At 43.0% G+C, this 25872-nt stretch overlaps 1 protein-coding gene across 1 annotated transcript in view; it reads right to left on the bottom strand.

The window, feature by feature from the left end:
* Nucleotides 1–10212: 10212 nt before the first annotated feature.
* Nucleotides 10213–25872, bottom strand: part of LOC118218882 (NACHT, LRR and PYD domains-containing protein 3-like) — a gene marked incomplete at its 3' end in the record, with an annotated part of 393893 nt that continues 378233 nt past the window's right edge. Inside the window, exons 10-14 of the mRNA XM_035401609.1 lie at nucleotides 24905–25078; nucleotides 12958–13131; nucleotides 11643–11804; nucleotides 10968–11014; nucleotides 10213–10739 (exon numbers count right to left, since the gene is read on the bottom strand). Of these exons, the coding sequence (XP_035257500.1) occupies nucleotides 10213–10739; nucleotides 10968–11014; nucleotides 11643–11804; nucleotides 12958–13131; nucleotides 24905–25078 (1084 nt within the window). The remainder of the gene's footprint in view (nucleotides 10740–10967; nucleotides 11015–11642; nucleotides 11805–12957; nucleotides 13132–24904; nucleotides 25079–25872) is intronic.

Here is a 25872-nt window from a genome sequence, read left to right as displayed (position 1 = left end):
ATTGACTGTTTATCAATGATAGTAACATTACATGACATTACATTTATTTGGCAGATGCTTTTATCCAAAGCAACAACAAGTGCAAACCCAAGGTTTTATTAATATTGTGTAATGTAAACACATGCATGATCAGTAAAGGGGTGTGTCCTGACAGATTGGGGCTCAGATGAGGCCTGTCACATCCCTGGCAGTGAACACAGGAAGCTCTCAGGCCAGGCTGTTGGCTGACCTGTCTCAAACACACCCATCGTTATCAGCCCTCTTACTCAAAGCCCAGCCTGAGGAGGAGGCGGCTGGGTCCCTCTTACTCAAAGCCCAGCCTGAGGATGAGGCGGCTGGGTCCCTCTTACTCAAAGCCCAGCCTGAGGATGAGGCGGCTGGGTCCCTCTTACTCAAAGCCCAGCCTGAGGATGAGGCGGCTGGGTCCCTCTTACTCAAAGCCCAGCCTGAGGATGAGGCGGCTGGGTCCCTCTTACTCAAAGCCCAGCCTGAGGATGAGGCGGCTGGGTCCCTCTTACTCAAAGCCCAGCCTGAGGATGAGGCGGCTGGGTCCCTCTTGCTCAATGCCCAGCCTGAGGATGAGGAGGCTGGGTCCCTTTTACTCAAAGCCCAGAATGGCTTCCCGGGAATTTACCATGGTGCAGTTTGTGGCAGCAGGGAGTTACCATTGTGTACACTCCTGGGGAAAAAAAATGGGCCAAGCCCAAAATGGCAACATATTAAGCTTTTAATGGTCTTAACAACAAAACATTGGTCAGAAAATTAGCAAGAATTAAACAAATTAAACAGGAGGTCACATCTGAGACCTCCTGTGCCACCATTTGCTTGTTTACTTTTGCTGCAGTGAACTGTTTGGGGAAAAGCTAGAAACAGGGAAATTCACTTATATAGTCTTCTTGTACGCAAAAGTAAAATCATGATAATGATTCAAATGTTTGATGTAAAATTCAAACTAACACATGTCTGCGTGTACAAAAGTTTCCAAAACATCTTCTGGGATGTTTTTTTTTCTCTTAAAAGATTAGTCATTATTTGGTTATCTGCCACACCTGATGCAGCCCATCAAGGGCCTGATAACAAGCTCATAAATGGAACCAGGATTGATAGAGCAGGGAGAGATCTACAGTATGCAGTGTTGAGAGTCCCACAGTAATGGGGCGAGAACATCTGCTCCAAAAAAAGCAAAATATCACGCAGGGGTTGCTGTCAGGGTAACTGTAGCTATTCTGAAATTTACAAGACCCTAAAGGCAGAGGAAATCCCTATTTCTCTATCAGCTATTAAGAGAATAGGTCAACACTTTGAAACAACAGGTAATGTTGCCAGAAAGAAAGGATCTGGAAGGCCCAAAGCCTCATCATGCAGGGATGACCACCTGCTGAAATTTACAGTTCTCAAAGACAGGAAAAAAAGCCTACAAAAACTGTCATCAGAATTCAAGACCTTAGAAAACAAGACTCTTTCGAGAAGAACAATAACCAGAAGGTTATCTAATGCAGGTTGTGTGTCTAGAAGATGTGTTAAAAAGCCATTGCTGTCTCAGAAAAACATCAAAGACAGAATTAAGTTTTTGGCAGAATATGGAAAGTTTGATTCAGAATGGTTCAGCAGAGTTGTGTGGAGTGATGAATCATGTTTTGAGTTGCATGGTGATGCTCCAGAGGTGTCTTCGAAGATCTGGTGAGAAATACAATAGTGAATGCATCTCTACCACAGTTAAGCATGGAGGAAGAGGTGTCATGGTGTCCGGAGCCTTTTCAGCTGCTGGTACTGGTGAGCTGCTTCACTGTGAAAAGCCAATTAACGCTTTGGAATACAGGAGAATATTGCAGAAAGGCTTGCTTCCCACAATTGAAAAGTTGTTTTCTAAAGAGGAACGATCAGATGTTATTTTTCAATAGGACAATGCTCCTGCCAACACTGCAAAGACCACCAAAAAGTGGATTGAGAACAAGTCCATCAGGCTCATGTTTTGGCCTGGTCAGAGTCCAGATTTGAACCCTACAGAAAATATTAGGTCTCACATTAAAACACAAACTAACCGGGAAACAGTTTTCCACTACTCATCAACTGTTTGAAGCCCTCAACATTGAATGGAACAACATTGACTCTTCTTTCTGTAAAAAGCTGTCCACAAGTTTACCCACAAGGCTTAAACATTTAAAGAAATCAAAGGGAAAAGCTCTCTCATACCAAGTTACTTTATCTATTTGTTTAATTCTTGCTAATTTCCTGACCAATGATTTGTTGTTAAGACCATTAAAAGCTTACTATTTTGCCATATTGGGCTTGGCCTATTTGTTTTGCCCAGGAGTGTACAGATTGCAGTGGTGGGGAGTTACCATTGTGTGCAGTTTTCCGGTGGTGGGGAGTTAACATTGTGTACAGATTGCAGTGGTGGGGAGTTACCATTGTGTACAGATTGCAGTGGTGAGGAGTTACCATTGTGTGCAGTTTGCAGTGGTGAGGAGTTACCATTGTGAACAGACTGCAGTGGTGAGGAGTTACCGTTGTGTACAGATTGCAGTGGTGGGGAGTTACCATTGTGCAGTTCTCATCTTGGCTGCATATTCTGCTCGGGCAGTGAAGGTAGATGTGGGAGTGGTCAGACATGGTGAACATCTGAATATAGAACCTCTTCCTTTGAGGGGAACTGCTCCGGAGGAACCAGCGGAAGGTTCTGTCGTTTGGGCAGCTGAAAGGATAATGGGCTGTGTGCCTAATTAAAGCCTTTCACACATATCCAAGCGTCCTGTATTACTGTCATTTAACTCCACCCCCTTTAGAACAAAATCCCCCATCACACTCATTGAAATTTATTAGGAGCACAACGCACTTACTCTAATGACAATATAGCTTCAAAGAACAATTAACAGGGGCCAAGATTCAGTAGCCTAATTAAAGCTAGCAGTCTTTCTACATATGACGACAAAATATTTAGAATATGGCCCAATGTGTGAATACCAGCCAAAACGTGAGGCTATCATGCTCATTAGCACTCTGGCACCACCTTCAGAGTCTGGGGTTAAAACACTATTGTTTGTGAAGCAGAATTTCATTTTGAGGATTGTATCAGTTATTATAGGCCTAATGTCTGGGTGGTATTATAATGCAATAATAAGAGCAATACTACTAATGTAATTAGTGTTTCCCATACGACCTTCAGTTTAATACTTCGTGTAGGATTATGCATACCACATTTTGCTCTGAAGTGTATCTTTTATCGTTTCATATTTGGAGCATTCTAGCATGACCATATATTTGGATTGGGCCAACTCTGGTTTAGGGCTAGAATCATGATGTAGGTGCCAATGTAAATCCTGTGTTTCATCACAGAAAGTCACACCATTTGGCAGGTTCATACCATGCCATGGCTTTTTTCCCCACACACAGCAAGTTTATACATTTTTATAAGTTATTCAAGACCATATGCACAACATGTTGTATACCAAACCTTCAATATGGAATACTGTGCAGACCCAAATAGCAAGTTTGTTCTTTTTGAGGATTGGGATCTATGGGCATTGGCCTCGTGCCTCTAGGTCAAACAGGACAGGATTGTTTAACACTTTGATTGTTTAGTGTTTTTTTATTGGGTGACATAGCTCAGTAGGTAAGAGCGTTTATCTGGCAGTCGGAGGGTTGCCGGTTCGATCCCCTGCCCTGGGCTTGTCGAAGTGTCCTTGAGCCGGACACCTAACCCCTAATTGCTCCCAACGAGCAAGTTGGATAATAAGCCATCTACTGTCACCCTAATAAGTGATCTACCACTGTGAAAAGTTTATTAAAAGGCAAAATTTCCCCAAACACAGAAAGAGAAATAATAAAACCAGAAATTGCTACCAAAATATAATATGAAGAATAAAAATGACATTAAAAATACAAAAGCCATTAAATTACCCAGGTTCATGTTTTTGGTATAAAGAGTGCAATCCTAATGTTATCTGTAATAGGGATATTCAACTGGCAGCCTGGGCATCAAATTCAACCTACCACTGATGCACGCTTGGGCCTCCAAAATAAAGCCTTTTTATAAGGCATCTACTGTTATTACACATGTACAATAAAAACTTATTCTTACACTGTTTTAAAAGTACATGTTAATGAGACAAACACTACACATGTACATGTCAGCAGAGCTTGAGGCACTGGAAATGAATTAATTATGATTACAATGAAGCAGCATCAACCCAACAATTGAATCACAGACAAAACGTAAAGGAAAAGAGAGGACTCACCCCCCCACCCATCAGGAGCAGAGAACTCACCACCCTGAGGAACAGATAAATAATCCCCACCCCCCTCAAGAACACAGAACTCAACCCCACCTCCACACCCCCCTCCCTCCTTCGCCCTCAATATGAGAGAACTCACCCCCCCTTCAGGAAAAAAGCCTTCTTCTCCTCTTGTGGGTCTGTGGTCTGTGTGGCCCAGCAGGACTCCAGCTGTAGGCTCATGTTGTAGGCCAGGCTGTCTTCACAGTGCAGGGTCACCTGGATGTACAGCTGCTCTGCAGAAGGGAGCTCCACAGGGCCAGTGTAGTTGTATGCGTAAGATGAGTCACTGTACAAGGCCATGCTGATCTCCAGGAGGCGGGACGAATTCACCTGCACCGCACTGTGAAAGGTAACCCTGCAGAGGAGCAGAGCAGAACACACAGCAAACACATCATCCTTGTCCACGTCCACTAGATTTCCTAGAAAAGCACATTTGTTTTTTTTTAAATAGCAATGTGCTAAAAAATAAACCACAGTACCAGCACATGAAATGTATGACCAACAATGTGTGATGGAATAACAGACAAACAGACAGGCTGGATTATGACACACCAATAAAGAACCGCACAAGCGACAACTGAAGACTCACCTCTTCAGGCTGCACCTCTCCCCATCCCTCCCTACCTCCCTGTAACCTCTAAATTAACTCTAAGCTTAGGGTTGTAACTAGGTAGCTGTTTCGTAGGTGACTTAGTTAATGCACTTGTCTTATCTACTGCTTGTATTTTTGCATAGACTGCGTTGTTGCTGTTCTCGTTTGTGTTGGTATTAATCACTTTATCCTTCAGGGTCCAAGTTGAACTATGCGGTTGTTCCCTGCACTTGGAACGGTACTTCTCTCTAGGGGTTTCGTCATACTTGTTCCTGGTTATGGTTATACACGTTGTTGTACGTCGCTCTGGATAAGAGCGTCTGCCAAATGCCAGTAATGTAATGTAATGTAATGTAGCCTAATGCATGTCAGAGCTGCTTATGAAAGGTCTTCCTCCGGCATGAAAAACAGCTTTTGTGCTCTATTCCATTACAAAATATACATGCGCACAAGCTGAAATGTGGTAAATGTTTATTTTTCTCATCCAAGCAGAGTAAAATAATCCATTAATGTGTAGGCTTGTTATCATACCAAAGCTGATTTTAATTTTTTAAAGGAAAGCCTTAAGACTAAACATAAGGTCATGTCATGGCTGTGGCTCTATCACATGGGTGTTTGCTGTAATTACAACAGGGAAAAGGTTACTCAGACAAGCTCGCTCCTGTTAAGATAATATACTCCATACTGGTGTGTGCCATTAGAAAACTTCTGAGAATTCCTCTGCAGGCTGTGTAGTGTGTGTCTCGCTGGTGCCCCTTATATTAAAGCCTGTTAAAGAAAACCTGTCTACCTCATGTACAGTGCCATGAAAAATATTTTCACCCTTCCTGATTTCCTATATTAGGGCTTAGTTTCAGATTTTTACAAAAAATGTTATATTAGACAGAGGGAACCGGAGTAAGCAGTCAACGTTTTAGAAACTCCCAACTTCTGCCTTGAGTCTCACCCTCTGGAGTTCAGTCCCTTGTAGTAGCGTCACAAGACCACCGGATGGCGGAAAGCATCCACTTTGTGTTTCCAGTATTCCAATACAGCCCACAGGTCTGATAGCAAAAGTAAATACTCTGATATTTTTGACTATTTCAAGCTCCTGCCACAGCACATAATGGTTTTATTAAATTCCATTTAGCATGATGATGGGGGTGTAATTTCAAAGAAACACTGCACTGGTTGATGCACTGAAGATGCTAATTTTTATTGTACACGCAGAGCACGTACATGCATAACATGCACACACACGCACACAAACACACACACAAACACATATACACCATGTTCACATGATCATATAGATAGATGGTTTGATACTGTGGTCTGTGTCTTTGGAGGCCCTACTAGACTGAAGGCTTTTCTTTCTGGGGAGGCAACGCTCCTTCGGTGTGTGTAGCAGGATGCTGGCCATGTTCTACCAGATCATTGTGGCCGGTGTCCTGTTCTACACCTGTGTGTGCTGGGCTGGGAGCCTCTACTCCAGGGACACAAAGAGGCTCAAACTGATCCAGAAGACCAGCTGCCACCCTCTGCTGTTGTTTTGGGTGCAGTGGGTGTTTGCCGACTCTCCTCCCCCTCTCTGAGCCAGCCCCCCTTCTCTGCTTCCTCAGCCAGCCCTCTAGCTGCCCTCCTCAGCCTTGCCCCTGCCATGCCCGTGTTCTCCAGAAGGTAGAGCACTGACTGGCGGGTGAACCCCCAGCGTCCCACCTCCACTGTATATACTGTCGCTCTCTAACCGACCTCCTTACACTCCTTACACACTCACACTCCACTGCCAGGTCGGAGTACTTCAGGCGTTTCCGCTCATAGGCTGATGAGTTTTCCACATTGAGCCAAAGCAATCATAACATACTGTAATGCATTTGTAATGTGTGACTGCAGATATCAGAAATGCATCTGAAAAAATTAGAAAAACTGTAGGGTCTCAGGAACATCTCAGAGACTGGATGTCATGCAAACTTCTGCCCTGGTTTTGGCTTAGTGGTCTAATCCATTCAACTGATGTGCAGCAGATCCAGGTTCAAACCTACAGGAAAATAATTTATTTGAGAGGTAACATAAACATACCAGCTCAATAGACAAGCAGTGCCTTTTCAAAATGTATTGAGTTGTGGTTACAGCAACAGAAGCAAGCATTCATCAGACACTACACAATTTCTCTTATAATGGATTTTATTTCCACTACTGTAGATGAATGTCATTGCTTCAACTGCAGATTTTAGCCCCATGCTGATCTACTCAAATTGAGCCCAAACATAATCCCATGCAGAATATGAAATAAGTACTACTGTGTCACAGGAGTTCAATACATCACACAATAATAAATAACAACAGCAAAACATTTGATATTTTAATAATTCAGGTTTAATCATTGCATATTATTGTCTGAAAATACAGAAAATTAAAGCAAAAAAAAAAAAAAAAAATCCTAAAAGAATTAATAAGGAAACTCAATCCATCATTGTTTACAGTATTGAAAGGAAATAACTACACTGCAGTGATCATTCTGCATTCTCCCTATCAGCTGCATTTGCCAACAGAAATTAGCACATTGGAACTCTTGTGAAAATGAATGAAAGCAACTGTAAAAACTAGTAAAATGCACATTTAAGTGGAGGACTTTGCCACTGGATTCTTTTTAAAAAGATGCAGATACAGGAGACAGAATTATTACTTCAAAAACATTTTACCCTGCCATCTTTTGGCATTATTACACTCAATGTTATATTAATGTTTTAATAATCAAAAGTACATAAACACCTTGAACATTTGCAATATAAATGTATTAAAATGTAAAACAATATCACATTTAGACAGCAAGTGCTTAACCTGAACTGCTAAAAGATAATACTCTTATGTACAGGGGTTAGGCTGTACTGAGGTTATATATATATATAATATTGGGCACAGCTGAAACTGCACTGGTAAGGCATTGGTCAAGGAAGGTTGCAAGTGTGTCGATGTGTGTGTGTGTGTGTGTGTGATTGGGTGAGAGTGTGTTTGTGTGCGTGAATTTGTGAATGTTTGTGCATACATGCGTACGTTTGTGGGAGTGACTGTGGACGTGAACATGTGTGTGTATGTGTGTGAGTGCATGAGTATGTGTGTGCCCGGATTGTGTGTGTGCATGGGTAAGAGAATGTGTGTGCGTGTGCACGCATGTATGTATGTGTGCATGTGTGAGAGTATGATTGAGTGCATGAGTATGTGTGTGTACACACGGGTGCGTGTGTGTATGGGTAAGAGAAAGTGTGTGTGCATGCGTTTGTGTGAATGTGTGTGTGATTGTTTATTTGAGTGTGTGTGCGTGCAAGAGAATGAGTGTATGTATGTGTATGTGTGTGTGTGCGTGAGAGTGCCTTTGTGAATGTGTGTGTGTGCATGTGTGAGTGCATGAGTGTGTGTGTGTGTGTGCGTATGGGTAAGAGAATGTGTGTGTTTATACATGTGTGTGTGTGCGTGTGTATGGGAATGAGAATGTGTGTGTGTTGACACGTTTGTGTTTGTGCGTGATTGCATAAATGTGTGTGTGTGCGCGCGTTTGTGAAAATGTGTCTCTGTATACTGTATGTGAGTGTCTGAGTGAGAGAAAAAGTGTGTGTGTATGAGTGCGTGTATGTGTGCATGCGCGTGTGTGTGTGTGCGCGTGAGATTGTGTGTGTCCGTGTGTAGGTGTGTGTGAGTGACTGGGTGTGAGAGAGTGTGCGTGCATAGGTCTGTGAGTGCGTGTGCATGAGTAAACATGAGTGCATGTATTTGTGAGTGCGTGTGCATGACTGAGAGAGAAAGGGTGTGTGTGAGAGTATGTGTGTGTGTGATGGAGTGTATGTGAGAGAGAGAGGGTGTGTGTGTGACTGGTTGTGCGAGAGTGTGTGTAGATGTGTGAGTGCATGTGTGTGAGTCTAGGTGCATATGAGTGTGTATATATATATGTGTGAGTGTGTGATTGAGTGTGTGTGTATGTTTATACGAGTGTGTGTGTGTGTATATACGTGAGTGTGTGTATGTGTGAGTGTGTTATTGAGTGTGTGTATCTGTACATGAGAGTGTGTGTATATATATGTCTGTGTGTGTGTGTGCATGCGTTGGAGTGCGTCTCTACTCCAGTTAGCAGAGGGACACTGTGGAGTGTGTGTGTTGACACGTGTTTGTGTCTCTGCAGGCATGTGTGTGTGTGCGTGAGTGCATGTGTTTGTGTGTGCGCGTGCGTTTGTGTGAATGTGTGTGGATGTGAGTGTGTGTGTGTGAGAGAGAGGGTGTGTGTGTGTGTGAGTGACAGAGTATGAGAGAGAGAGAGAGAGTGTGTGCATACGATTATGAGCGTGTGTATGTATGCATGCATGCGTGTGCGCGTGAGAGTGCACTGGTGAATGTGTGTGTGTTTATACATGTGTGTGCATGCATATGGGAATGTGTGTGTGTGTGTGTTTATACATGTGTGTGCATGCGTATGGGAATGTGAATGTGTGTGTGTTTATACATGTGTGTGCATGCGTATGGGAATGTGAATGTGTGTGTGTTTATACATGTGTGTGCATGCATATGGGAATGTGAATGTGTGTGTGTGTGTTTATACATGTGTGTGCATGCGTATGGGAATGTGAATGTGTGTGTTGACACGTGTTTGTGTCTCTGCACGCATGTATGTGTGCGTGCGTGAGTGCATGAGTTTGTGTGTGTGTGCGCGTGCGTTTGTGTGAATGTGTGTGGATGTGAGTGTGTGTGTGAGAGAGAGAGGGTGTGTGTGTGAGTGACTGAGTATGAGAGAGAGAGAAAGTGTGTGTGTGCATACGGTTATGAGCATGTGTACATATGTATGCATGTGTGTGTGCGCGTGAGAGTGCACTGGTGAATGTGTTTGTTCGTGTGTGCGAGAGATTGTGTGTGTTCATGTGTGTAGGTGTGTGTGTGCATGTGTGTGATTGGGTGTGAGTGTGTGTGCACGAGTGTGTGCGTGCGTAGGTGTGTGAGTGCGTGTGCATGAGTGTGAGAAAGCAAGGGTGTGTGTGAATGTATGTGTGTGTGTGGATGTGTGTATGTGGGTGTATGTGTCTATGTGTATCTGAGTGTGTGTGTGTATGTGTATATGAGTGTGTGTGGTGTGTGTGTGTGAGTGGGTATATGAATGTGGTGTGTGTGTGTGTACATGAGTGTATGTATTTGTGTGTGCGTGCATGTGTGCGAGTGTGTATGCGCACGTGTGTGTGTGTGTATGCGTTTGTGTGCACGTGCATATTTGTGCGTGTGTGTGTGTCTCTACTCCAGCTGGCAGAGGGACACTGAGGCGTCACGCACATAAAATCCAGCACAGAGGAGTGTGTGTTGAGTGAAGTGTGTGTGGAATCTGTGCAGCAGGGTCAGTGTGTCAGAGTCAGAGACGCTGTAGAAGGACAGAGTGCCGGCCGGACGGTCCACACACACTCCTACCCTGTACACACACACTCCTTTACCAGCATCATCATCATCACACACTCCTGCTGTGCGGTAGGGGGAGGCGGGGGCAGGTATGTCTGTTCGGTTCTTATTGTGCCAGACACAGTATCTGAGTTTATCAGAGTCACCGTAATGAAAGCACCGCAGACTCCAGGAGTTTTTATTCAATCCAAACACACAGTCAGAATCCCCTCCTTCCCTGCTGATTCCTTTATCTGTCACTGCTATATCAACCCCTTCCCCCTCAGACACACTGAACTCAGCCTCCCAGTAACAGCGCTCACACACACTCTCTCTGCACACAACCTGGGGCCAGCGCTCAAATCTCTCAGGATGATCAGGATATGGCTCCTCTCTCCTCGATGAGTGTGTCACCCTCCTGTTCCCCTCAGACAGAGACAGGTTTCTCTGCGCTGTGTTTGGATCCAGTGTGAGCTGACAGCCGTCTGCACACCAGAGACATTAATGAGATTAATTATCATTATTAATATTCACCTTATTATGTGTGTGAGAGAGAAACAACTGTCATAGTACCTCTGTGTGTGTGTTTGTGTACATGTGTGTTTCTGTTTGTGTGTTTATGTGTGTAAGAGAGAAGTCTCGCTCTCTCTCACACACACACACACACAGCAGAGTGCGTATCTATGCAAAGTGTTCTGTCGATACAGACTCACATTTCTTGGGTCCGGGTTTGGTCCTGTTCTCTCCTCCATGGTCCACACTGTAAGAACAGCAGAACAGAATTCTGAATTTTAACCATCCTTTATTTCCACTCTCAACACACCAATGACATCACATATATAAAAACAAAGGCACAATAAAACACAAAACCACGATCATATGAAAAAAACACAAATCTGTCAGAAAGGAAACTTATTCCATTCACTCACCCTGTTCCATGTGCAAAAACAGCTCCCCTCCCTCCACTGAACATAAAACACCCTTATAACACACATAATCTGAAACACACTCAGGTTCTCCATTGCTTTGTAATACTGAAACTCCACCATCACTGTGTCCCTGATCAAACCCCTAACTACAACAACCACATCTTATTTACTGCAGTGATCCCATGCAGCACCCTCCACAGGAGATCCCCAACTCTCTTGAGTAACGCTGGTTTGTACAGTGCCATCCATGCCACCCCCCCCCCCCCCCAACTCCTTTTGTGTGTGTGTGTGTGAGGTGCACTATGGAAACTCTCTGTACTTACAGCAGTGTGAGTGTGTCCAGTTTAGCAGCAGACAACACTCTCACTCCTGAGTCTCCTGGGTGATTGTGTCTCAGGTCCAGCTCTCTGAGGTGTGTGTGTGTGTGTGAGGTGCAGTGTGGAAACTCTCTGTACTTACAGCAGTGTGAGTGTGTCCAGTTTAGCAGCAGACAGCCCTCTCACACCTGAGTCTCCTGGGTGATTGTATCTCAGGTCCAGCTCTCTCAGGTGTGAGGGGTTTGAACACAGAGCTGAAGCCAGAGAATCACAGCCTCTCTGTGTGACTCTACAGCCTGACAGCCTGCAGAGAGGACACACACACCTTACATGCATTAAAATAAACTAACAGGGCTGTGTGTGTGTCAAACACATAGTAGTGTGTTACACACCTTACATGTATTAATATAAACTAACAGGGCTGTGTGTGTCAAACACATAGCAGTGTGTAACACACCGTACACACAATAATATAAATGAACAGGGCTGTGTGTGTCAAATGCATAGCAGTGTGTTACACACCTTACAGCACATTAATATAAACTAACAGGGCTATGTGTGTCAAACACATAGCAGCGTGTTACACACCTTACACACATTAATATAAACTAACAGGGCTGTGTGTGTCAAACAGATAGCAGTGTGTTACACACCTTACACACAATAATATAAACTAACAGGGCTATGTGTGTCAAACACATAGCAGTGTGTTACACACCTCACACACATTAATATAAACTAACAGGACTGTGTGTGTCAAACACATAGCAGTGTGTTACACACCTTACACACATTAATATAAACTAACAGGGCTGTGTGAGTCAAACACATAGCAGTGTGTTACACACCTTAAACACATTAATATAAACTAACAGGGCTGTGTGTGTCAAACACATATCAGTGTGTTACACACCTTACACACATTAATATAAACTAACAGGGCTGTGTGTGTCAAACACATAGCAGTGTGTTACACACCTTACACACATTAATAATAACTAACAGGGCTGTATGTGTCAAACACCTAGCAGTGTGCTACTTTACAGCACATTAATATAAACTAACAGGGCTGTGTGTGTCAAACCCCATCTACAGCTCAATATAAAATAACAGGGCTCTGGAATTAATCATGCCTATTTAAGAAAATGACCAGTTAAACTAAATTTGATCAGATTCAATTAATTTTCATAATTTTGAAGAATGTATGAATAGAACCAGTTTGACGCTTCTCAAAAATATGTTTATTCCAACTGATGTCAGATTTAAAATGTGTTTCTACCAAGAGGAAGAACAGGAAAAAGTTGCTTTATTTCTGTGAAGAAAAATAACTCTCTTGTCTATTTTAACATTAAAAACATTAGTAATATCAGTGCTATATTTAGTCATTATTAACATTAGTGCTGTTTTGTGTCACATTGGAACCCTTTTTGATTGAAGGGGTTTGTGTTTGTACTCACCCCAGTCTCTGCAGTTTACAGTGTGGGTCCTCCAGTCCAGCAGAGAGCGCTCTCACCCCTGAATCCTGCAGCTCATTGTCTCTGAGCTCCAGATCTCTCAGCTCTGAGTGAGAAGAACGCAGGACTGAAGCCAGAACATCACAGCAGCCCTCTGTGAGATTACACCAACCCAGCCTGTGGAGAGACCACACACACACACACACACACACAAACATGCACACACAAACATGCACATGTACACACACACACACAAACACACAACACACATGCGCGCACACACACACGCACACACACACACACCACACAGACACACACACATACAACCACACACAAACACACACACAATTGAAATTCACTGCTAATTGTCACACTGTGCACCTTGGCAGCAGATAAATGTGGAATTTCCTATTTGTACAGTATGTGCATTCCTGGGATGTACACAGTACACACAAAAACAAGAGTTTATATTAATTACGTTCATAAAATATTCTGACTAATCCACAAAAAAAAAGGTTATCACTTGGCTCAATTAACAAAAAATAACTAAAAATAAGGACCCAATTCAACTCAAGGTTGGGGGCTTCCTGCAAGGATTTCATTAGCAAAACTGTTCCATGTTGCGATGATATCACATGGGACACAACATGATTGCAAACATATTTCATTTGCTAACACAAGAAACTGCACTAGTATGATCACTATGGTGTACTTTACCTCACCTTCAGTCTACAAACATCTTTATATTTTAAAAACATTCAATCTTCATCTAATAATGTAACCAAGGCGGCAAATGAAATACACTACAGCGCCATCTGCTGGCTGCAGAGAAACACCACAACTGATTATTGCCATTGACTGGTACTACAGGTATATGGAGGACCAAAAATTTTAACACTCAGAATGACCCTTGCTTTCTCTCCAACGAAAGGTGAGGGATCTTGATAAACATTTTGGGAGATATTGCCAAATAAAAGTTTGTTTTGGTGATATGTAAACACATTGTTTTACCATAAGTATTTTTGGGTGCTGTAATGTGTGTGCACATCAAAGGATCCAAATGTATGTAATCGTAAACAGTCTTTTCGTGACTAACAGATTGCATATTTTTGATAGAGCAATCAGCTCCACCTGCAGGATTAAGACATGCACGCAGACTCACAGAGCAAGGGAACGTAACAGGACTGAAAAGGGAAGACATTCAAAGGGAACTGCAGAATAATGCTGGGATAATGATAACTTCAGAAGGGAAAAGAACAGGACCACATATCCCTATCGACCCTACCCTATCGACCAATAGTTGATTTTACCAACAGTAATAATATCTGATTTTATGCTCAACATCTTCAGAAACACCACAACCCTGTAGCACACACAGGTGTGTAATGATGAAGGAGTACATCTCATCTTCACCACAAGGTCAGCATGAGAAAGAGAGTGGGGTATAAGTTAGAGCTGCCGCGGTATTGATTTATTTCCTTACTGCTAAAATTAGCGAAGCCATTCAAACCGTTGCAGTAACCGCCATAAAAAATAATAATTTAAACCTCCGGCTACGATTTCATTTTTTACTTTCAAGTACATTTCTGGAATGGCTGTTTCCGAAAAATAGGTTCTGCCCGGCAGTTCATACTGCTCGTCGAGGGACTGAAGCATAGCTCGGAATGATGGCTTTCCTACAGTCCGGAAGGGCACCATCTCCACAACCAAACACTTTGTTACAGTTGTTGTAAGTGCTCGCCACTTGTTGCTGTCCCGGTTGTATTTAGTCTCTCCGGCAAATGCCTCTGAGACTCCTAACTGACGTAGTGCCGAGCCGGTACCTCCCGAGGTAGATGGGGTGCCTTTCATTGCATCGTATAACGGACGGTGGGTGGTCCTAAGATGTGATGCCAGATTTGTCCCGTTTCCTTGCATGACGTTGATTATCTTGCTGCAAATGCGGCACACTGCCTCACCCAAATTCTTTGGCTTTCTATCTTCATCGGGCTCAAAGCCAAAATGTTCCCAAACAGGAGAAGTAACGTTGGGTTTCGCTACAAGATCCATGTTTTTAGCCTAATTTGAAGCGAATACTTTCCGTATCCAACAGTTCCAAAGCACGTTCTGGGTGACACGTTCTCCGATCAGAACGTTAACTGCGCAACTGTGAGTGAAAACTTTCGAACACATGGAGTGAAGAAAATAGGCTACACAATTACAATTATAATTATTTTTAAAATTGCATTGCATTTATTTCAGATCACAACTTTTACAAGTAAAAATTGGAACAGAAACAATTCGCCTAAAATAAACGGGAAAAAAACAAAACCCAGCGGTGAAGCGGTGATCAGCTTGACTCTGCGGTGGACGTGACGTGATTGCGTTACCACGGTAATGCAGTAACCGTGGCAGCCCTAGTTTGCCGGCCACTGACCTGTGTTCAAAGCCTCTCTAACTACTCTGAGAACACTGTCCTCTAGCTGCGCTTCTCGCAAGTCTTCTCGGGTGAACTGTTCTAGCTGACCCCAATTGAGATGAGTTGCAAAAGCATACAGCTCAGGAACACCTTCTGCTGGAACACCTAGTTTGTCTGTCAAGTACACATCACTGTCACTAGACTCCTGCACATGCACACGACCACAAATTGCCTTCACATCACCCTGTGAAAGGTTTCTCCACGTCTCAGTGTCCAGTTTCAGGAAAGCAAATCAGCCTCAACATTGATCTTCTCAGGGCGATATTTTATTTCAAAATCGTATGTGGCTAGGGCAGCAAGCCACCTATGCCTTGTAGCATTAAGTTTCCCTGTCGTCAACACGTGATTGCGTTTCCGCGGTAATGCAGTAACCATAGTAGCTCTAGTGTAAGTATGGATTTCATTACAGTGCAGAGCAGGTAGTGAATAATGGGGATGGATGAAGACTGCAATATATGACAGAAGTGAATCCAGAAGTCGGTGGAAACCTGACAAATGAAACTCAATTACTTTATAGGAGGAACGACATTGGTATGTGCTCAATTTTGGGATTAATAGTTGATCAAAATCTTTCAGGTTCTAGGCACTGTGCTGTTGCAGTAAAAAAGCCAACAGGATGCTGGGATAGTAGGGAGTATAAATCAAGGCTCCAGAGTGCGACCATTTTGGGTGCACATGCGACCAAAAATCTGTCAAGTGTGACTAAACATTTTCATTGGTCGCACCGGTGCACCTGACATTTAGCAGGTCTGTCTGTCTCTCTGTGAGTGTAGTGTTATTTTTTCCCCCCACCCGCATTCTGCGAAGACCCGCCCCTACTCTGCCTCTGATTGGCTCTGACCCTGATATTCTTCTTCGCTGAATGCGGTGGGGAAAAAAATAAGGCATGTGTGTATTAGTGATGTGCGGATCACAGTTATATCCGCGGGCACCACGGTTAATCTGCGGATCGGGTGGGCCGAGTCATAAAAATGAACATTCTGATTAATAGCGGATGGGTTGTGAGTGGGTGAAATAATACATCATTAATGAGGAAAATATTAATTACATTCTCTAAAATGTGAACATATTTTAAGCTTCATTTTTCGTCAGGCGCGAATTAGCAGACTAGACTCTCGTTGCGCCAATTGCAGCGTCCATTTGTCTTAAGCAGCAATGGAGGCAAAAAAGATCAGAAAGAAAATTAAAAAAGAATTAAAAAAAGGAAGGGCAGAAAAGTTCCGTGTGGGAGCGATTTAGTGAATGACGAGTCAAGTGCTGGGTATGTCATATGCAACAGCTGCGAAATAATGAGAAATAGCGGTAATGTGTGATCGGGTGCGGGTCTCTGAATCAGATAAAATAATTTGTTCGGGTGGGTGGCGGGTGGATGATTTATGCGTACATGCGGATTCGGATGACGTCAGAGCCGATCCGCGCATCACTAGTGTGTATGTGTGAAACCGCGCCCTGTACTCCTCCGGGAGCAGCGCACACTTTTATTTGAGTTATTTGAGTTTGATTTATTTATTTGAGTTTGTCAAGCACTTTAAACATCAGCACTTTTTAAGTTTTTTTTTTAAACAATTGAGGTTATTGCGATTTCTTGTTTGTGCTGTCATTTAAATAAAGAAAAAACATTTATCTGCACCTTTATTCCTGTTCACAATCATTTACATAATGTGTTAAGAAATTACCAATGTGTATGGGAACTGGCAAAAAAGGTAATACTTAAAATGTATTATTACGGTGCCAAAAGGCGCGGTGATTTTTGGGTCTAACTAAATTATGTGCTGCTGCACCTAAATGAAAAAGTTAGGCGCACCAGCGCATCCAATGTAAAAAGTTAGTCTGGAGCCCTGTAAATCCAAGGAAGTTATACTTATTTTATACAATACCTTTGTCAGACCACACTTAGAGAACTGTGTGCAGTTCTGGGGACAGTACTACAAGAAAGATATAGAGGATCTGGAAAAGGTTGAAAGAAGGGAAACCAAACTGGTTCCTGGTATGAAAGATAAAAGTTTTGAGGAAAGACTTCAGATGCTTAACTTCTTCAAGCTTAGTAAAAGTAGACTCAGGGTTATTTGATTGAGTCTTTTAAATTCATAAAGGGGATCAACAAAGTGAACTACAAGAGATTCTTCAGGTTCAGCTCTGTTAGTATGATGAGGGGGCATAAAAGAAAATTAGCAAAAGGTAAATTCCGCACCGACGTTAGGAAGTATTTTTTCACACAGAGAGTAGTCACTGTGTAGAATAGCTTGGCGCATGTCATGTAGTAGAGGCAGAAACTCTGGGGGTTGTCAAGACCAGGCTTGATACGATGCTGGATACTATCTAGTTTGTAGGTAAACCTAGCACTAGTGGTAGGTAGGAAAATGGCGAGCATGTCGGGCTGAATGGCCTATTCTCGTCATTATGTTATGTTATGTAATTTTGTTATGTTATGATAGACGTGAAACATATTACTGTACTGAAGTGGTCAATATTTTATAATGTCAATCATGCATCCAGCATTCATTCATCACCTGTGACCTGATACTACAGACTCCAGTGAAAACTTACATTCCGGTCAAGAACCACAAACCTGGCAACCCTAAGACTCATGAGGGTTTATCCTGCTTTTCTTTGTTGTGCTAGAGCAGTTAGAAGAGAGGGATGAGAACAATGTGAACAAAGAAAGAATGCTGGTGGACACAGGAGTAAACAGAGAGAAAGCATTTTTTATATTTCACTGCACAGAGCCATAATCACTAAATCTATTTAGTTAAGGTCACACAGTACACCACTACTCACCCCAGTCTCTGTAGTTTACAGTTTGGACTCATCAGTCCAGCACAAAGCAGCTTCACTCCTGAATCTCCCAGGCTATTGTAGCTGAGGTCCACATCTCTCAGGGGTGAGTTTGATGACTGGAGAGCAGAGGCCACAATTTCACAGGACATCTCTGTGAGGCCACAGCTGTATAGTCTGCAAAAGAGAGTTGATATATTATTGTATGTTTAAATAGCGCAATATCCTGTAAAATCTGATATGTGCCATGTAACAGTAATCGTGTTGAGTGATGAAGAGTGATATTGAGGATCTGCAGATATCCACCCCACATTTGCTGCAGCTGTGCGTCAGCTGAACTTACTGTAAGAGGCCCTCCAGCTAGGTCTATTACAGGATCCAGAAGAAACCAAGGGGAGATGTTAGACCAGTAGGTTGAAGAAACCATGTCTTTCCCCTCTAACTGTAGCTTTCCCCAGTGCATACTTGCACAATTAATAAGAGCTATTCTCCTCTTTCTGCCCTTGCATGTCCACTTCCCATGAGTCCTCAATAGGATGCATAGTAGGGTGATCTACACTAGATCATTTGAACTTAATCCAGTTATGCAAAGCAAGTTTTATCCATCTATGCCTCAGTGGTATTTCTCCCATCTCATTAGTAATGCAATAACTGGAGTTGTTCTGAGTGCCCTACAGCATATCCTCAAAGCTCTTGCCTGTTTAACACGTGATGCCAGGAAGGGAATTGGGTGCTGTCCACCAGGGGGCAGCATCGGCCCTACAGACAGGTATAGCTGCAGCTGTGGTTCATTGCAATCACATCAGCTGTGGCCCATTACCTAAGCATGGGCTCTATAAGAGCCTTAGCTTCCAGGCCAAGGGGTGGGTGCTTTTAGATTGTGTTTGGGAGCTGGGCTATGGACAGTATGGTGGGTTGGTGCCAGTTTTGTTTGGAGCAGCTAAAGGTGCATATAATAACCCTGAGCTCTATATAGCAGTGAGAAGTCTCCTTGTGTTCCTGCTATATAATGACCCTGAGCTCTATATAGCAGTGAGGAGTCTCCTTGTGTTTCTGCTATATAATGACCCTGTGCTCTATATAGCAGTGAGAAGTCTCCTTGTGTTCCTGCTATATAATGACCCTGAGCTCTATATAGCAGTGAGGAGTCTCCTTGTGTTTCTGCTATATAATGACCCTGCGCAACCTCTACCGTCTGCCTAGCAAGATAAGTAAAGCCAACTGCTGTTGATTTTAAATGTTCTAAAATCCAGACTTCAGCTTTGAATTGGAAACACAGAAAAGTGACAAAACTAAGTGATGTAACATTGCACCTAAACAGCAGCTTGCATGTTGATCAGATTGACACTCTCCCCTAAGATGAACACATACCACATCGACCAATAGTACGACATCAACAACGATCCCTTCCCTGACACATGCCCTGACTCTGACGATGATGCAGATGCTAACCCAAGTCCCGCCACACCAACTCAGTAAACCCAGCCGCCTTCTCCGGAAACTATACCGCCGTCACCAGGCAGAGATGGCACAGCCACGACATCAACCCTGTTAGCATCGAGTACGCCTTCTCTGGAACCCGGCTCCGGAGACACTGATAACATCAGCACTGTCAGTGCTGCTGACGAAACTACTCCGCTAGCAGGTGCAGGCGCCACGGTCGGGAGGAAAGATGCAACATGTGGAGCCACATCCACTGATGTAGCTTGTTAGGGACCCGTTACCGAAAACTTGCGTAGCTATTGGGTGAGCAAAGGAATAAAAGCATCCTTGTCATGTCAAAATAAAGACATAGCATTCACAGCATCAGAACGATCGTATAAAAATCAGAACAGACAATTGAGTAAGACCTTGTTTTCGCGTAATCTGCGTAATGGGGAGAGTGTTACCCGTGAGTGGTTAGTTTATTCTCCAACAACCGGTAATGTATATCGCTTTTTTTGTCGGCTTTTCGGCGGGACACCATCTGCCTTTTCTCAATCCGGGTTTTCTGATTGGAAACATGCTTCTTGTCGGACTGAAGAGCATGAGTCAAGCCAGTCTCATCGAAATGCAATGCTCATCTGGTTCGCTCGCACACAGGTGCACGGAATTGACAACGAACTTAAGGAGCGCTGTGAAGAGGAGGGGAAGTATTGGCGCGAGGTCCTAAAACGAATTGTCTCCGTTATACAGTCCTTGTCAGAACGAGGTCTCGCATTCCGAGGAGGCGATGAAGTTCTCGGTTCCCCTAACAATGGCAACTATTTGGGAATACTTGAGCTACTCAGCAAGTTCGACCCCTTTCTTGCCGTACATATAAAGAAATATAGAAACCAGGGGAGTGGGTCTACTTCCTATTTATCCAACACTATATGTGATGAATTCACTGCAATTATGGGACAGCGAGTTCAAGCTGAAATTATTCTAATGGTGCAGAAAGCAAAGTACTTCTCTCTTGTTGTTGATTCAACCCCAGATTTAACCCATATTGATCAGCTAACATTCGTGATAAGATATGTCTCTCAGGAAGGTAAAGTCTTCGAGCATTTTTTAAAATTCCTGCCCATATACAGTCATACCGGTGAGTCTCTTTTTCAGTCCGTTACAGACGTGCTAAATGACATGAATATTGATATAAATAATTGTAGGGGACAATGTTTTGATAATGCATCCAACACATCAGGTGTGTACAAAGGACAGAGGGCCCGTATTCTAGAAGTAAATCCTTTGGCTGAGTGGATACCTTGTGCAGCCCACTCACTCAATTTAGTGAAGTGAACAGTGTAGATTGCTGCTCTGAAACAACCACATTTTTCAGATCTGTTCACTCTTCAATCTTTTCTCGGGATCACCCCGCCGATGGAAGGTTATGATGGATGGACTTGAGCCCAATGTTAACAAACGCATAGAGACTTTAAAGGGACTGTCGGACACGAGATGGGCCGCTCACGCCCAGGCCACCAAAGCTCTCTGTGTAAACTATAAAAATATATTGAATTCGCTAATAAACATATCAGATGATGATTCTCAGAATGCTCTCACGCGTGACGAGGCGCGCTCTCTGGCTAACAAAATGAACCGATTAGAGACAGCTTTCTTGTGTATATTGTGGAACAAAGTATTACAAAGAATTCAGACAACGAGTACTATCCTCCAGAAGGTAGATGTGGATCTCGTTACGGCTGTGGATATGCTGCGATCACTGTCAGATTTCGTGGCAGGTTTACGCGACCAGTTTGGAGACCTGGAGACGCAGGCCAAGGAAATGGGAGGAACACAGGAATACAGGTCTGTGGTAACTCGGCAGGCGAAGAGAAAACGGAGAGCAGATGATTCCAGTGCACCTGACCACATTCTAATTGGAGCTGAGAAGTTTCATGTCGAGGTATTTTTAGTCATAATTGACAAACTAACAAGTGCTTTGCAAGCAAGACATAAGTCCTACACAGAGACTTGCGACTATTTTGGCTTCTTAACCCATCTCAAGAGCCTGTCTGTGTCTGAAATACGCGAAGCAAGCCGCAATCTTCAGAAAAAATATAGCACCGATTTACAGGATGTTTTCGAGGATGAGCTTGTTCAGTTCATTAAATTCTGTGACACAACAACTGACGATCTGTCACCAAGAAACCTGATGGTCTTACTGAGAGAGAAACAACTCCAAAGTGCTTTCCCAAACGTGGACATTGCACTCCGAATTTATCTCACTCTTCCTATTTCAAATGCCACCAGAGAAAGATCATTTTCAAGTTGGGCATTATTAAGAACAGACTGAGGGCATCCATTGAGGAAAATAGACTGAACGGGTTGACCATTCTGTCCATTGAGCATGATCTGCTGCGCCAGCTGGATTTTAAGGATTTAATTAAGGATTTTGCATCAAAGAAAAGCAGGAAAAAGGCCTTTTAATGACATCACTGGTGAGTCAGATTTTTTAAAAATATGCTAGTTTAAGTCTTGAATATTATCGTGTAGTTTATAAACAAAAATGACTACGATATTCTATTCAGCGATGCCCATATGTATTTCTCATACAAATAGAATTAGAATGTTGTTTTTCTTTTGTGGACTGTTTGCCGTGTGATAAAACTGCTCGAATTTTGATTATCCTGCCGTTGTGTGTTTGCAGTATGACTATAATTGGCGTTCTTTTGTATGGCGTTGGTGTGTATTTTCCCATGGCCTCTTTGCACTGGCTTATTATGGGGTTGTCTTGTGTTGCGTATCTTTGCGTGCGTGCGTGCGTCGCCACGGCGGGGGGGCCTCTGAGTTGCGTAGCCCAGGGCCTCAAGATGGGTAAACGCGGCCCTGATAATATCTCATTTTATGCTCAATATCTTCAGAAACACCACAACCCTGTAGCACACACAGGTGTGTAATGTGAAGGAGTACAACTTATCTTCATCACAAGGTCAGCGTATGAAAGAGAGTGGGGTATAAGTATGGATTTCATTAGAGTTCATAGCAGGTAGTGAATAATGGGAATGGATGAAGACTGCAATATATGACAGAAGTGAATCCAGAAGTGGGCAGAAACCTGGCAAATGAAACTCAATAAAGCTAAATGTAAAGTTCTACATGTGGGAAATAATAACACAAGGCTAGATTACTTTATGGGAGGAACAACATTGGAATGTGCTCAATTTTGGGAGTAATAGTTGATCAAATCCTTTCAGGTTCTAGGCACTGTGCTGTAGCAGTAAAAAAGCCAACAGGATGCTGGGATAGTAGTGAGTATAAATCAGGGCTCCAGAGTGCGACCATTTTGTGTGCACATGCGACCAAAAATCTGTCAAGTGCGACTGAACATTTTCATTAGTCACACCGGTGCACCTGACATTTAGCAGGTCTGTCTGGGTGTGTGTAGCGTTATTTTTTTTCCCACCCGCATTCTGCGAAGACCCGCCCCTACTCTACCTCTGATTGGCTCTGACCCTGATATTCTTCTTCGCTGAATGCGGGTGGGGAAAAAAATAAGGCATGTGTGTATTAGTGATGTGCGGATCGCAGTTATATCCGCGGGCACCACGGTTAATCTGCGGATCGGGCGGGCCGAGTCATAAAAATTAACATTCTGATTAATAGCGGATGGGTTACGGGTGGGTGAAATAATACATCATTAACGAGGAAAATATTAATTACATTCTCTAAAATGTGAACATATTTTAAGCTTCATTTTTCGTCAGGCGTGAATTAGCAGACTAGACTCTCGTTGCGCCAATTGCAGCGTCCATTTGTCTTAAGCAGCAATGGAGGGAAAAAAGATCAGAGAGAAAATTAAAAAAGAAGAATTAAAAAAGGAAGGGCAGAAAGGTTCTGTGTGGGAGCGATTTAGTGAATGACGAGTCAAGTGCTGGGTATGTCATATGCAACAGCTGCGAAATAATGAGAAATAGCGGTAATGTGTGATCGGGTGCGGGTCTCTAAATCGGAGAAAATAATTTGTTCGGGTGGGTGGCGGGTGGATGCGTACATGTGGATTCGGATGACGTCAGAGCCGATCCGCGCATCACTAGTGTGTATGTGTGAAACCGCGCCCTGTACTCCTCCGGGAGCAGCGCACACTTTTATTTGAGTTATTTGAGTTTGATTTATTTATTTGAGTTTGTCAAGCACTTTAAACATCAGCACTTTTTAAGTTTATTTTTTAAACAATTGAGGTTATTGCAATTTCTTGTTTGTGCTGTGATTTAAATGAAGAAAAAACATTTATCTGCACCTTTATTCCTGTTTACAATCATTTACATGTGTTAAGAAATTACCAATGTGTATGGGAACTGACAAAAAAGGTAACACTTAAAATGTATTATTACGCTGCCAAAAGGCGCGGTGAAAAATTTTGGGTCTAACTAAATTATGTGCTGGTGCACCTAAATGAAAAAGTTAGTGCACCAGTGCAACCAATGTAAAAAGTTAGTCTGGAGCCCTGTAAATCCAAGGAAGTTATACTTATTTTATACAATACCTTTGTCAGATCACTCTTAGTGAATTGTGTGCAGTTCTGGGGACTGTACTACAAGAAAGATATAGAGGATCTGGAAAAGGTTGAAATAAGGGAAACCAGACTGGTTCCTGGTATGAAAGATAAAAGTTTTGAGGAAAGACTTCAGATGGTTAACGTCTTCAAGCTTAGTAAAAGTAGACTCAGGGTTATTTTATTGAGTCTTTTAAATTCATAAAAGGGATCAACAAAGTGAACTACAAGAGATTCTTCAGGTTCAGCCCTGTTAGTATGACGAGGGGGAATAAATGGAAATTAGCAAAAGGTAAATTCCGCACCGACGTTAGGAAGTATTTTTTCACACAGAGAGTAGTCACTGTGTAGAATAGCTTGGCGCATGTCATGTAGTAGAGGCAGAAACTCTGGGGGTTGTCAAGACCGGGCTTGATACGATGCTGGATACTATCTAGTTTGTAGGTAAACCAAGCACTAGTGGTAGGTAGGAAGATGGCGAGCATGTCGGGCTGAATGGCCTATTCTCGTCATTATGTTATGTTATGTCATTTTTGTTATATTATGATAGACGTGAAACATATTACTATACTGAAGTGGTCAATATTTTACAATGTCAATCATGCATTCAGCATTCAGTCATCACCTGTGACCTGATATTACAGACTCCACTGAAACCACTGGTCAGAAACCACAAACCTGGCAACCCTATATTTCACTGCACAGATCCATAATCACTAATTCTATTTAGTTAAGGTCACACAGTACACAGCACTACTCACCCCAGTGTCTGTAGTTTACAGTTTGGACTCATCAGTCCAGCACAGAGCTGCTTCACTCCTGAATCTCCCAGGCTATTGTAGCTGAGGTCCAGATCTCTCAGGGGTGAGTTTGATGACTGGAGAGTAGGGGCCACAATTTCACAGGACTTCTCTGTGAGGCCACAGCTGTTCAGCCTGCAAGAGAGTTGATATATTATTGTATTTTAACATTGCGAAAATATCCTGTAAAATGTGATATGTGCAATGTTACAGTAATCATGTTGAGTGATGAAGAGTGATATTGAGGATCTGCAGATATCTGCCCCACACTTGCTGCAGCTGTGCTTCAGCTGAACTTACTGTAAGAGGCCCTCTGTGTCAGTTCTTTTCTTTCCTAATACAGCTAGGTCTATTACAGGATCCAGAAGAAGCCAAGGGAAGATGACAGACCAGCAGGTTGAAGGAGCCATGTCTTTTCCCCTTTTATTGTAGCTTTCCCCATTGCATACTTGCACAATTAATAAGAGCTTTTCTCCTCTTTCTGCCCTTGCATGTCCACTTCCCATGCGTCCACAATAGGATGCTTAGCAGGGTGATCTACACTAGATCATTTAAACTTAATCCAGTTATGCAAAGCAAGTTTTACCCATCTATGCCTCAGTGGTGTTTCTCCCATCTCATTAGTAATGCATTAATTGGTGTTGTTCTGAGTGCTCCACAGAATATCCTCAAAGCTCTTGCCTGTTTAACATGTGATGCCAGGAAGAGAATTGGGTGCTGTCCACCAGGGGGCAGCATCGGTCATACAGACGGTATAGCTGCAGCTGTGGTTCATTGCAATCACATCAGCTGTGGCCCATTACCTAACCATGGGCTCTATAAGAGGCCTAGCTTCCAGGCCAAGGGGAGGGTGCTTTTAGATGGTGTTTGGGAGCTGGGCTATGGACAGTATGGTGGGTTGGTGCCAGTTTTGTTTGGAGCAGCTAAAG

This window comes from Anguilla anguilla, chromosome 19 (genome assembly GCF_013347855.1).
Source record: "Anguilla anguilla isolate fAngAng1 chromosome 19, fAngAng1.pri, whole genome shotgun sequence".
NCBI classification, from domain to species: Eukaryota; Metazoa; Chordata; class Actinopteri; order Anguilliformes; family Anguillidae; genus Anguilla; species Anguilla anguilla.
The sequence above is the reverse complement of the archived record's forward strand: the minus strand, read 5'-3'. Positions and strand labels throughout refer to the sequence as shown.